Source organism: Olea europaea, chromosome 10 (genome assembly GCF_002742605.1).
Source record: "Olea europaea var. sylvestris chromosome 10, O_europaea_v1, whole genome shotgun sequence".
Classification (NCBI taxonomy): Eukaryota; Viridiplantae; Streptophyta; class Magnoliopsida; order Lamiales; family Oleaceae; genus Olea; species Olea europaea.
In genome coordinates this window covers 31,232,692-31,245,507 of record NC_036246.1, presented here as the reverse complement: position 1 = coordinate 31,245,507, position 12,816 = coordinate 31,232,692, and the positions used below count along the sequence as shown (strand labels likewise).

The 12,816-nt window shown below is 31.6% G+C and overlaps 1 protein-coding gene across 1 annotated transcript; it reads right to left on the bottom strand.

Moving 5' to 3' along the window:
- Nucleotides 1-9,648: 9,648 nt before the first annotated feature.
- On the bottom strand, nt 9,649-11,284 carry LOC111400541 (leucine-rich repeat extensin-like protein 3). The gene has a single exon (XM_023027946.1). It carries the CDS (start codon nt 11,052-11,054, stop codon nt 9,666-9,668), a length of 1,389 nt encoding a protein of 462 aa, XP_022883714.1. The 5' UTR covers nt 11,055-11,284; the 3' UTR covers nt 9,649-9,665.
- Nucleotides 11,285-12,816: the final 1,532 nt, after the last annotated feature.

Here is a 12,816-nt window from a genome sequence, read left to right as displayed (position 1 = left end):
AATTGCAAGTTAGTTGTATGGGAGTATGAGATATGTTTGTAAAAGAGTTCAACAAATGCAGATGCTGGATCTTTTTACTCAGTTATTGCAACAACATATTCAACACTGACATCATATTCGACAATGAAAATGTAATTTTAGGAGGCAATTATGTTATATGTTACTCATCCATAGTAAAACATCGTAAAGACACAAATTAACTTATCGAATCTTCATGAGAAAGGAATTCTTATAATAATTGAATTAAATGAGAAGCATAATGCACGTGGACAAGAAATGAAATAGAAGCATCCACTTTGCGCAGCATTAAATATCAAGTTTACTTCATTTAGTATATCATTTACTCACTTTTTTGTTCTCTTCTTAATACTTTTAATTGAAAAAATTGTTATAGATATGGATAGTCATTCAATGAAATATTAAGGTACCTTGAAACAAAAAATCAAACAACTTTCATCTTCTCTTTACTGACTGCAGTAATTCATTCTTGCTAATACATGATATCAGAATAGCAATGTAAATTTAACTAACCGATAATTGTATAATTGTTCAACATGCTTGCCTTGGGAAGCAAAAATTTTTAACTGTATTGATGCAACTCTTTCATATTTCTCATAAAGCATATAGCTAGTCCAGATAATAAACAAGTACTATGGAGTTATATTGATGAAAAACCTAATATTCACCCATAACAGAGAAATTTAAAGGCATTGCAGATGATTAATAAAATGCAATAAAAAATATACATTTACAATTCCAAAATCTAAGGTGTGTGATGTGAAAGCTATTCCAGCAGAAGTGTTCATCCATTTAACTGTAAAAATAAATTCTTAAGAGTAAAAATATCTCGTCTCCCAAATGAAGGACTACATTTAACCTTAGATAAACAAAGTAGAAAATCTTGTAGGTAAAAGTACAAAAAAAAAAAAAAAAAAAAAAAAAAAGAAACGAAAGATTAAAAGAAGAGGTAGGATAAGAAAGATTAAAAAAAAAATAAAAAAAAAAAAAAAAAAAAAAAAGAAACGAAAGATTAAAAGAAGAGGTAGGATAAGAAAGATTAAAAAATAATTAAAAATAGTAGAAAAAGGAAAAGAAAAGCCAAAATATATAAGAAATCTACCATTAAAAACAGAAAAATCACATTAGTAAAGGAATATACATCTGGCAACCACCAAACTGTAAGATGCCAAAAAATCAAGCTTAACATTCAGGAAATTTATTAAATTTATTACGACAACTGTAAAAAGAGCATGATAAAATTCCCAAAATTTTAATTATATAATCATCAATGAAAACCAAACATCGAGCAAAAAGCTTTTTCTACTATGAAACCATAAAAGTTTTAAAAAAAATTAGGTCAAAACCTCTTCTTGGATCCAAGAAACCGAAGATCCACTACTTCATCGCCGTCGACACCTAAAGTATAGTAAAACTATCAATACATGGCATGTTAAGAGATAAAATATGAATTGAGCAAAAAATTTACAATTTGGGTGAAAGAGGGGAGTTTGAGAGAAAAAGAAATGGGTTGAAAATTGGAGGAGAGAAGAAAGATAAATGGATGTTGCGTAAACAAGTTGGGAAAATAGATGTCACGTGAAGAAGTAAGGAAAAATAGATATTGCGTAAAGAAATGAAGAAAAGTAGGGGGAGAGAGAGAGAGAGAGAGAGAGAGTGGGAAAAAATGAAAAAAGAAGAAAAAAATTACCGATAAAAAAAAAAAGAAAATCTCTCCAAACAGTGCGGAGAGCTTTTTTTTTTTTTTCCACTCATGACAGTTTGTATTAATAGATATTGCCTAAAGAAATGAAGAAAAGTAGGGAAAGCGAGAAAGAGAGTGAAAAAAAAAAAGAAAAAATTACTGTAAAAAATAAAATCTCTCCGAACTGTGTGGAGAGATGAAAAAATGGCTCCGCACTGTGCGGAGAGATGGAGAGATGGTCTCCCCACAGTGCGGAGTTTTTTTTTTTTTTTTTTTTATGGCAGTTTATATATATTAAATTTTTTTTAATGATAATGACACGATACGTGTGGAAGAACATTCATAAACATAATTTTTTACCTCATTGCCCTTTTATTTTTGCTCATGGCAGTTTATATATATTAAGAAGAAGTAGAGAAAAATAGATATTGAGAAAAGTAGGGAGAGCGAGAGAGAGCGGAAAAAAAAAGAAGAAAAAAATTACCCAAAAAAGAAAGAAAATCTCTTCACACTGTGCGGCGAATTTTTTTTTTTGCTCATGGTAGTTTATATATACTATGTCGAAAAAGTAGGGAAAAATAGATATTGCCTAAAAAATAAAGAAAAGTAGAGAGAGCGAGAGAGCGTGGAGAAAAAAAAAGAAGAAAAAAATTACCAAAAAAAAGTCTCTCCGCACTTTGCAGGAGTGTGGAGCCATTTCTTTGCACTGTGTGGAGAGTTGGAGAAGTGCATCGTGCGGAGAGTTCTCTCCAACTCTCCGCACAGTGCGGAGAGATGGCTCCTCACTGTGCGGAGAGATAGTCTCCAATGCGGAGAGATGGCTCCGCACTGTGCGGAGAGATAGTCTCCAACTCTCTGTACTGTGCGGAGATTTTTTTTCTCATGGCAGTTTATATATATTAGAATCATTATTTTTTTTTAAAAAGTGATGGCACGATGCTTGTGAAAAAACATTTGTCAAATCATCATAAACAAAATTCTTCAGAAATGCGAAAATGAAAAATGACATCACGCACAGTAAAATTGGATTAATTTATTGTTGCATCTACAGTAATCTCTCACTATCGTTTTTATAAGATGTTAGATATAGGTGATCTAACTAGACTATAATTCCCAGAAAAAAAGGGGTGCACTCCCTATATAATCACTTACACACAATCTATTAGAAATAATTTATATTTTTATTCTACAAGCCATATTTTCAGATTTTTTTTTGGTGTCATTGATATAAGAATACATTGTGTAAAGTAGTAAATTTTTATTCCTTGATGTTTATATAATTTTTTGCATAAAATGGTATGAGGTTTTCGGGTCGAACTCTATGTTAAATTATTCTGGATGGACCGTTAGATAAAAAATGTTAAATCCTACGGGATGGACCGTTTGGTCAAAGATGTTAAATCCTACGGGATATGAAAATTTTTAAGAAATTTCTTGAGCTCTAAGTCTAAGAAATATCGACATGTTATGTCAGTTTTATATTTATATCATGTGAATAAGAATGTGTACGTATTCTTACTAAGTGTTTTCAAAATACTCACTATTACAATACATTTCAGATGAGAACGGGTCGTTTGGATGTGTGGAAGATTGACCGAGTGACACTTATGGGATCGCCAAGTAAATTTCTGGAAAAGATAATTGTCAAACTTTTATTTGAAGAACATCTTCATATTGAATTTTGTACACATTATTTAATTGCTATTTTTATGCATTTTCAATACTTAATGAAAGTGATATTTTTGCTTAAATTAGACAAAGAAAATGTTGATAACATCTCGAGCCTATTTTTATAAAAGAATAAAATAATGAAGATAAAAAAGATCTCGGGACTTTACAAACTTAACATTTATAAGTTATTGAGACTTATTTAAGCTATTTCACCCCTGTTTGGCCTCCATTCTTTTTCATTTTTTCCTCTCTCTTATTTTCAATCACACAATTTTTCATAAAATAATATTACATGAAAATTATAATTTTTTCATTCTTTTTAAAACAATATATTCTTCAAAAAAAAACTATTTCAACATTAAAATTTGAAAAGAATGAAGGTAAAACAGGGCGGAATCTTACTTCTTTGACCTACCACGTCAGTACTCAAGACATAAGCTCGGTAACTTTCGTTTGTGTCCGAATTTACCAAACTCATCTTTGACTCTTTCTCGTAGGTATCCAACTTTCTCCACGTGAGAGTACCACATTGTAACCTTCAACAGAACTACTTTTAATGAACTTTCCTATTATGTTTGCATAACTTTTTCAAAAGCTCTCTAAAATTCTTTCCATGATAGCTCCAATCTGCGTTTCTTCCACTTCGTCACAATTCTTGTCTACTACAAATGTGAAATGCATTCGAATAGAACAGGAAAGACATTTGGGATTGGATGCGAATTTGATGGGTTTGGAATTAATGCATTAAAGGACAATAAATATATCAATTATTTTCATTTATTAGACGCAACTCTTGTTTAATTCACATTATTTTTAAAATATATTTTTTTCTTTATCTCCTTCTCAATCACATATTTTTTAATAAAATAATATTAAATGCAACCCCAAACTTTTCCTTATATTATTTTAATCACATATTCTTTGTCAATCTAGTATTTAATGCATTCTTAACAAAAAAATAAAAATAAAAATGAGGCTCAAATCGATGTACAAGATATTGGAATACATTTTTTTTTCCCTTTTTGATAGCATATGTAAATATCATTTACAATAATGTTATTCATAGTGCATCATCTTATGTGGCATAATATTAATAATTTTAAAAAATAATAACTTTTAATAATACAATACCACGTAAGATGTTACATATAATTACTACTGCAATCACTCGATATAATTATATAAATAGCAATACTCATCAAAGAGATCAAAGAAAGAGAGATTTAAAAAGAAGCATGTTGTATCATGTAATGGGTATGGGTAAACGTTTGCCATTTACTAACGGATTTTGGGTTCAACGAATTTGAATAGATAATTTTAATATACGGACCTCTATTTTAACCGTATTCATTCAATCACATTCGATACATCAAACACGTCCTTTGTATTTTTATATATTGATGATATATAACAATCAATATTAATGACATATTTGATTCTAAAAATTCATTGAAATATATTATAATTTAAGATGAGTATATGATTGAAATTTCCTAAATACACTTTTTACTTGATAATACTAATCTAATGATGTACTATATGTACATAATAATTTATATACACATGATGTGGTGAGATGTATTTGTGTTAGAATTTCTTGAACCAAATTAATAATAAATAAATAAATAACTTCTCCACTCTTTTTCTTACACGTTATATATAGGTAAATTATTATATAACTCTATTATATGCTAGTAACATTATTTCAAATCTAAATGGAAATAATTTTATTTTGGAAGGGATGACACATTCAATTCATGAGCTTGTATTTTGATTTTTAGCCCAATTAATAAATGACCTACGCGCTGTTTGACATAAATAAAATCAATTGATTGAATATCCTCAATGTTTAAGTCCATAACATGTGAAGAGTAAAATTATTCAGCATCGTTAATATCAGGTATCAATTTAGATGGCTACTGTAACATTATATGATAAATTCACTCTAATACAATATCATATGATTTATTTAATTGAATTTATCAAGTGTGGTCACCTATAATTGTATACTCACATCACTAATACTAGATAATATTATTCATAATTCAAACTCAATTGGTAAGTTTTAGTAGTGTGAAATTCGTGAAGGTAAGGTCCTACATCCCTTTCATTTACTAACATTTGAAATCAATAAACTTAGTTAAGAGACAATGTCTAATCCCACAATCAAGTTTATGCAAGTAGACCTAAAATCTCTTGCCTTAAGTTATTATGATTGGCTTTTGTGGGGGGGGGGGGGGGTGGGGATTTCACCTTATCAACATCTCCCTAAAAAACTAGACCAACCAAACTTCTTCTCTCTGGAGACCAATTTTCTCTCTCTTGCTGCTAGAATTTCCAGCATTAGTCTTGTTGACCCTTTGCAATGTGTATACGCAATTTACCAATAAATTTTTAATTGCATGAGAAGTCCTAATTTTAATTGCATTGGCGCAACCCTCTTCCTAATTCCACTAGGAGTCCACCTTTTAATTGCCAAAATATTCTTTTTCCTTAATTGTCGATTCCTTTTCCAAAGTGGACTGTGCCGTAACTATTTATCATAATGGTCCCTCAACTTTGTACCAATTATTTATTTGAGTCAATTCAAATACTTTTAAATCCATTGATTCTCTATCTGAATGCTTCGATGAGGAAGAGAATGCCCTAAATATGAATATAATTTAGGCCTAGGAAATTGAAATTTATTTTTCACCTTTTTACATATTTGATTGACCAAATTTTCTTGACAATTGGTTTTCTTGGCAACACCCTCACGTAACCCCTTTTTCTACCTTTTTGAGGAATTGTTTTTCCCATGAGTTTGGTGGTTTTTGATTTTCCTTTTTTTTTTTTACAATTGAAATAAATTTTATACATAATTGAAACAAATTCTATCTTTTTAATAGACAATTTTCATGAAAAACAAAGTCAAATGAAAATAAAAAAAAATCCAAAATTTCAATATTTTCCAAGTAAAAAATTATACTAATCAAATACATTTAATTGACAATTCCCATTAAAACAAGTTATGGACAATTCAATTCCCTGAAATTCCTTTTATTTTCACCTAAATTTCATTCCTGGAATCAAACGAACCCTTAGAGTCTTGTTGTTCGAAATTGATAATTCTAGAGTTGGTTTAACCAATTATTTGAGTCGGTTCCAATTATTGACTCGAGATTTTCTTTGATCAAGTGTGTTCTACCCCACAAGTAGATTAACATAGTATATTTATTTTTTTCAAAATCAATTTCGGATGAATGAAAAATTAAGATCGAAAATATCACTTAAAGTTATAGTAAGTTAAAGTTAAAATTGATGGAAAATTGAAAAAAGTATCCAATCCCACAGAAAAAAAAAAACTAGAAGGTAAAAGATTTCTTTATATAAGTCGAGTTTGACATTTTTTTGATCCAATGGATACCAATAATTTTCAAAAAGGAGAGAGGTTACATGTTAGTGGGTTGAACAAGTCCGCACCCGTTGGAGGGGTCAGGCAAGATCCTGGTCGTGGTTTTAGATTTGGGCTTGGAATTGGACTTGTCGTGTGCCCTAGACTGTATATATAATTATATAATTTTTATTAAATTAAATAATATACTTTACTTATATTATTTATTAACTCCTAAAGTTTATGTGCTTGACATGTGTCTAGCTTCTAGAAGGTGGAATTTTTCAAACCTATCTGTCTAAATTGTTGGACATGGGTTGTGTCATTTGACACACAACTTTTCAACTTCTATATGAAGCCCAAAAAATCAAGGATTTCAATCATTCCAAATCTTCCTATGAAAAAATTATTATTCTCTTATCTTTTGCACTATTTTGTGTTCTCATTCCAATCCGAGTATTATTTTCTTTCATATTTTAAGTCCTCTTTCGGTTCAAAAAGATCATAACATTAGTAGAGTTTTGTAATTTGAAGTGTTACTATTACAATTTGAGGTCGTTATATCTTAGGAGGTGAGTGTCAAAGAATCGTCAACACTAGTGTGGATCATTATCGTTTCAAAGGGAAAGAGTTAAACTCTTGCTTCGATCATTTTTATTTTTCTACATTATTGTGGGCAAAATTATTTGAAATTATAAATGTAGTAGATATGTACTTATTTAATTGGCTATTTCTGTCTGATTTTTAGAGGGTAAAAAGTAAATTCTAAAGAGTAAATTAAAACATTAAGTTAAAGTTAACAATTTATTTTAACTATATATTTAATAAGATGCACAACTTTTTCACCACACTTTTAATTAACTGTTATCAAAAATCTACTAAAAATCTAATTTTAATTATTTTATTTTCCTTGGATTTTTTCATTATTTAAATGACAATTTGCCCTTCTTAATTTTCAAAAGCACACGGTTTCAATTGAGTTGACTGACGGAAAAATGCATGGAATTCATTAATATGCATGAATAGGCCTATTTGTAAAAGGTTAGGGACAAAAAAGAAAGAATCCAAATTTGCCGTAATTTACTATCTAAACCTTAATGCCCTCAAAAATATCAAAATTAGATATTTTATTCATAAATGTCAAACAAATTAAATTGAGTGACCTAATTGAATCGAATCATAGATTCCATTTGGGTGTCATTTTCTTCTTCTAAAATTCTATTTCTTAAAAATGAGGTATTTTAGAATTGTAGATTGATGGAAAACGTATAGTTAAAAAATTTAAAAAAAAGTTGGATTTAAGTGTAATATTACTTTATTAAAAAAATGTGCTGTTGAAAAGAAAAAAATGTACTTTAAAAAAAATGGAAATCAAACACATTCAAAATATTAATTTCAATCATACATTTTGTAAGATCTATAAACATTATATACTTATTAATCACATATTTTTTGAAAATAAAAATTTTAACAAAATAAAATGATAACCAAACAAAGAGCCTTTTTTGTTTATCCAAGCCTTTGACCTTTTTAGGTTGTAATTATTAATGTGGCATGCAACAAGAATTTAGGCACCTTGATGCATGCATGAATGCCCTACTTCTTAATATATTTTTTTTAATTTAATGGAACTTTGACTTTTATTTATTATTTTTTTAATTAATTTTTTTTTGGGTCAAATAATGAGATTCTTGATTCTTCTTTCTTGTTTGTCGTTTAAAGAACATATTGCCCTTGTTTGAGCTAAATTTTTCCCATCAAAATACATTTTTCAACGATAATTTGATATTTTACAATTTCAAAACGGATTTTTTGAGAAAAATAGGGTTCATGCCATCCCATTATTATTATGAGAGATATATGTTGGGACCAATTTCCATTATAGGCTACTAATTAATTTATATTTGTTTGATCGGCGGATGAAATTTCTTTTAGGGTTGTTTGTTTCATTGATGAACATATTGGGCCTAGTGATGCTCTTATTGAACCCAACTTAAGATTTCCAAAGCCCATATGACACCAAATTCGACAATCAAAGGTTGATGTTAGTTAATTTTTTAAAATTATTTTTATAAGCTAATTATATTTATTGAATCGACGTATCATATTATTGTTGCTTAGCATAAACTTGTGTTATCAACTTAAATTTTAAAAATTCATTAAAATCTAGGTATCCTCAACTTAGATTTTGCAGATTTTATAACAATTTAATCTATGTCTTTAATAACTAGTGCTTTTTAAAGATTTCGCCAATTAGAAGTATCTATTAAGAATATGAATGGATTTCAAACTTATAGATATATATAATGAACTTCTTATAAATTCTGGTGTGACATATTAGATTTCAATAGATTTTGAACTCAACATTAACAAAATAAAAGAAATTAATAGAAATAAAAACATAATATTAATAAAATATTTCATAATCAATTCTCGATCTCATGGGAGAAAACTAAAAAGGTAAAAATTAGGTTCTTGTTTTTACGAGAATTTGGTATCGAATTTTCATTATGGGGAATAAAAAAATTAATGAGTTCATCCTTAAACATGGTTTTAATCATAAAATATATATTTAACAGCCACCTTAGAATTTCAATCCAACTTGAAGCAAACTTAAAAGTTGGTCGATTTGCTACAAATTTAAAAGTGTGAACCCTATTTAATGGGGATTAAATTAAATTTTTATAAAAGAGAATGAAACGCGTGATTGAAAAGTTACGAATTTCATGAATATATGTATTTAAAATCAATTGTTGACTTTAACTTTGACTTTAATCCCCACAAAACAAAACAAAGGGCTTAATAATGGTGAAAAAATAAAAACACGGAGTCAAGTTGCAGTTTTTCTATTAGATTGGGGACAGATGAAACAATATTCTATAAATAAATAACAACACTTGCATGCTAGAAATACAGAATTTATGCCTTGGATGGAGGTGATTCGGGTTTTGGTGGAAACTCAACAGGAGGAAAGAATGGAAGCGACGGCGCTTTTGGCTGCTCCTCCGGTGATGGCGGTGCAGTTATAAATGGCAGTGGCTGCACCGGAGTCTGCGGTATATCGGGATTATCAATCACGGGTGGTGGCAAGAACAAATCCGGTGTTTGCGGGATCGGAAATACTATTGGAGTTGTAATTGCACCTGGATCAGTTGGTGGAGGACTGAATGTGATCGGTGGGAAGGTGAATGGCAATTCAGGCGGATCTTGTGGTGGTGTGAATATAGGAAAAAGTGGTGGCTCTGGCGTAGATTCATTCGGTGGCGGGAGGAAGACTTCTGGTGGCTCTTGTGGTGGTGTGAATATTGGGAAAAGAGGTGGCTCCGGCGTAGTTTCATCTGGTGGCGAGGGAAAAATGGGGAATAACGGTGGTGCCGGAGTTTCTTCAGATGGTGGCACGTCTATCTGAGGTGGTGGTGTGAGAAGAAAGTCAGGTATTTGTGGAGGAGAAAATATAGGCAGTTCTGGAGAATTTGAGATTGAATCGGGAGGTGAGAACCATGGAAAGACTGGTTGGTCAGGTGGTGGAGATGCAACCAGCGGCGGCGGCGGTGATGGGAATACTATGGGAATTTCAGGTGGAAGTGGGGAGGAATCTGACGGAGGTGGTGGTGAGGGAACTAATGGGGGTGGAGGTGGTGTAGGGGGTGGAGGTGATAGCGTAGGTGGTGGAGATGGTGGAGGAGAGGCTGGTGGGGGAGAGGCAGGTGGAGGAGAGGCTGGTGGGGGAGAAGCAGGCGGAGGAGAGGCTGGTGGAGGTGAAGACACTACCGGTGGCGGTGAGGCAGCCACCGGAGGTGGTGAAGAAGGTGGCGGGAGGGGTATGAGTGGCGGTGAAGGTGGCGGTAGAGGTATAGGTGGTGGTGAAGTTACTAAAGGTGGCGGTAGAGGTATAAGTGGTCGTGAAGGTACCAAAGGTGGTGGTAGCACTATTGATGGAGGAGAAGGGACTAGAGGCGGCAGTCCCGGTGGTAGGGGCGGAGTTCGGCGAGGCGACGGCCTCGGCCTAGGCCGAAACGGGTTGTTAGGCCCCTCACGTGGGAATGGCCATTGACCACAATTTCCAAATAAGTATTGAAACAAAGGATCACAATTAGATGATCCACCTCCCGATCTTCCACCACCACCTCTGCCTCTCCTCGTCCTCCCTCTTCCACGGCTGGCGCTACCACTTCTTCGACTCGTTCTCTTTTCCTCTTCTTCCCTAGTCTGACTGTGATTATCTTTTGGATAAGTTGTTGATTCTACCAAGCTAGAACTAATCAAAAGCAATGCTAAGAAAGTCGCTATAACTATATCTGTTCTCATTCCTATTCTACTTCCTCTTTCGACAATTACCAATTTTATGCTCCATTTTTTCTATATGAATCCTTATATATGCACACAGAGTTATAAATTGGAATGGAAGGGTATGGTGGTGTATAAATGCACCGATTGATCATCCAGTACATTTGCAGCTAAGCTTGAATGGTGCGAATTTCAATGGAGACTTTAGTTTTTCAAGTATGTGTAGAAATTTTTTTGCATTTGATGAGGGGACAATTCAATTCAACAGGGGCCTAGTTTTATGTGCCATATTTAGACATCAACAAACCTTAAATGTAACAGTTCGCTTTAGTATTTGATGCTTCATCCAAAAGGTTAAACCCTAACCTTAAGGGTCCCCCATCACCCCTGTCCTGGAATATCGTGAGGAAGGTAAATCGCAGGTTATGCCTCCAAGGGTACAGGGTGGAAGGCTGCTTGTACACTTGCACTTACCTAAGAGCCAAATCCATATTTCAGGATTCGAACCCTTGACGCAGCAGTCTCAAGCAAAGCTGGATTTCTCCACTCTCCTCTTTTACCACTTGGAGATGTGCCCTGGGGGCGTTTGATGCTTCATCCAATTCGTGCGCGCGCGCACAATAATAATAATAATAATAATAATAATAATAATAATAAACACAAAAGCTACTTTTCCATATTTAGACACCTTAAATGTGATAGGTTGAATAAAAAAAAGAATTAAGCTACTCATATAATTATATTTCTTATCAAGAGGGTGTTTGACACCTATTTTTATGAAATAATGAATTTTAGAATAGTAGATTGATAGAGAATTTGTGGATGAAAAATAAGGAAATTTTTTTATTTATATGTAATATTATTTTAATGAAGAATGTGTGGTTAAAAAGAAGAGAGAAAAAAAGTATTTTGATAAAAAATGAGAATCAAACAGGCTAATGTCATATTATTGCAACCTCAACTAATATTTAACACCAATGATGGTAAATAGTACTCACTTCATCCTATAAAGAAAGTCCTATCTTCTTTTTACATATGTCGCAAATTATAGTCTTTTTTCTTGTTTGAGAGTGTAGTTAATATATTAGTTTCCTAATACGTCCCAGTTTAATGTGCTTTGTTATCACAAATTAAACCACTACATTATTCAGTTGTAGTTGGAACAATAAATGAAAAACCAAAAAAAAAAAAAAATTCATCTTCCATGATATTTCTTCAGTTGTATTTTTATTGGATGACTATGTAATGTTAAATGCTTTGATTCTTGTATTAAACAATGATTTGTATCAAGACTAGTTTAATTACCTTGATTATTTCTTGCATAATTTAATTATCTTGAATATTGATTGCTTTAACGTAGGAGTATATTAGAAAAAATGATAATCAAATTTATAATTTTAACTACATTAATTAAAATTTTTTAATCTGTATGAAAAAAAAAAGAATTATCTTTATAATACAGAGGGAGTATATAAACATGAACAGGTTAGTCGGACAATAGTGGTATCAAAATTAGTCGGCTATCCATGCCAGAACGATAAAACCATAGTCAATTCAACTCACTGGTACCCGCCATAATGAATAAATTGAACCAAGTTTATTTTCTAGTCCCCCAACTTATAAGTGCCGGCTTCATAGACCTGATTATTAAAAAAGTAAAAGAATTGTTGAATTCTCTTTTATTTTCGAATCCAATCCCCAAATTCTAAATTTTATTAAAAAAAAAAAAAACTGGTTATGAATTCATATTTCTTTTCTACAATTTTCTCACAATCTTTCATCT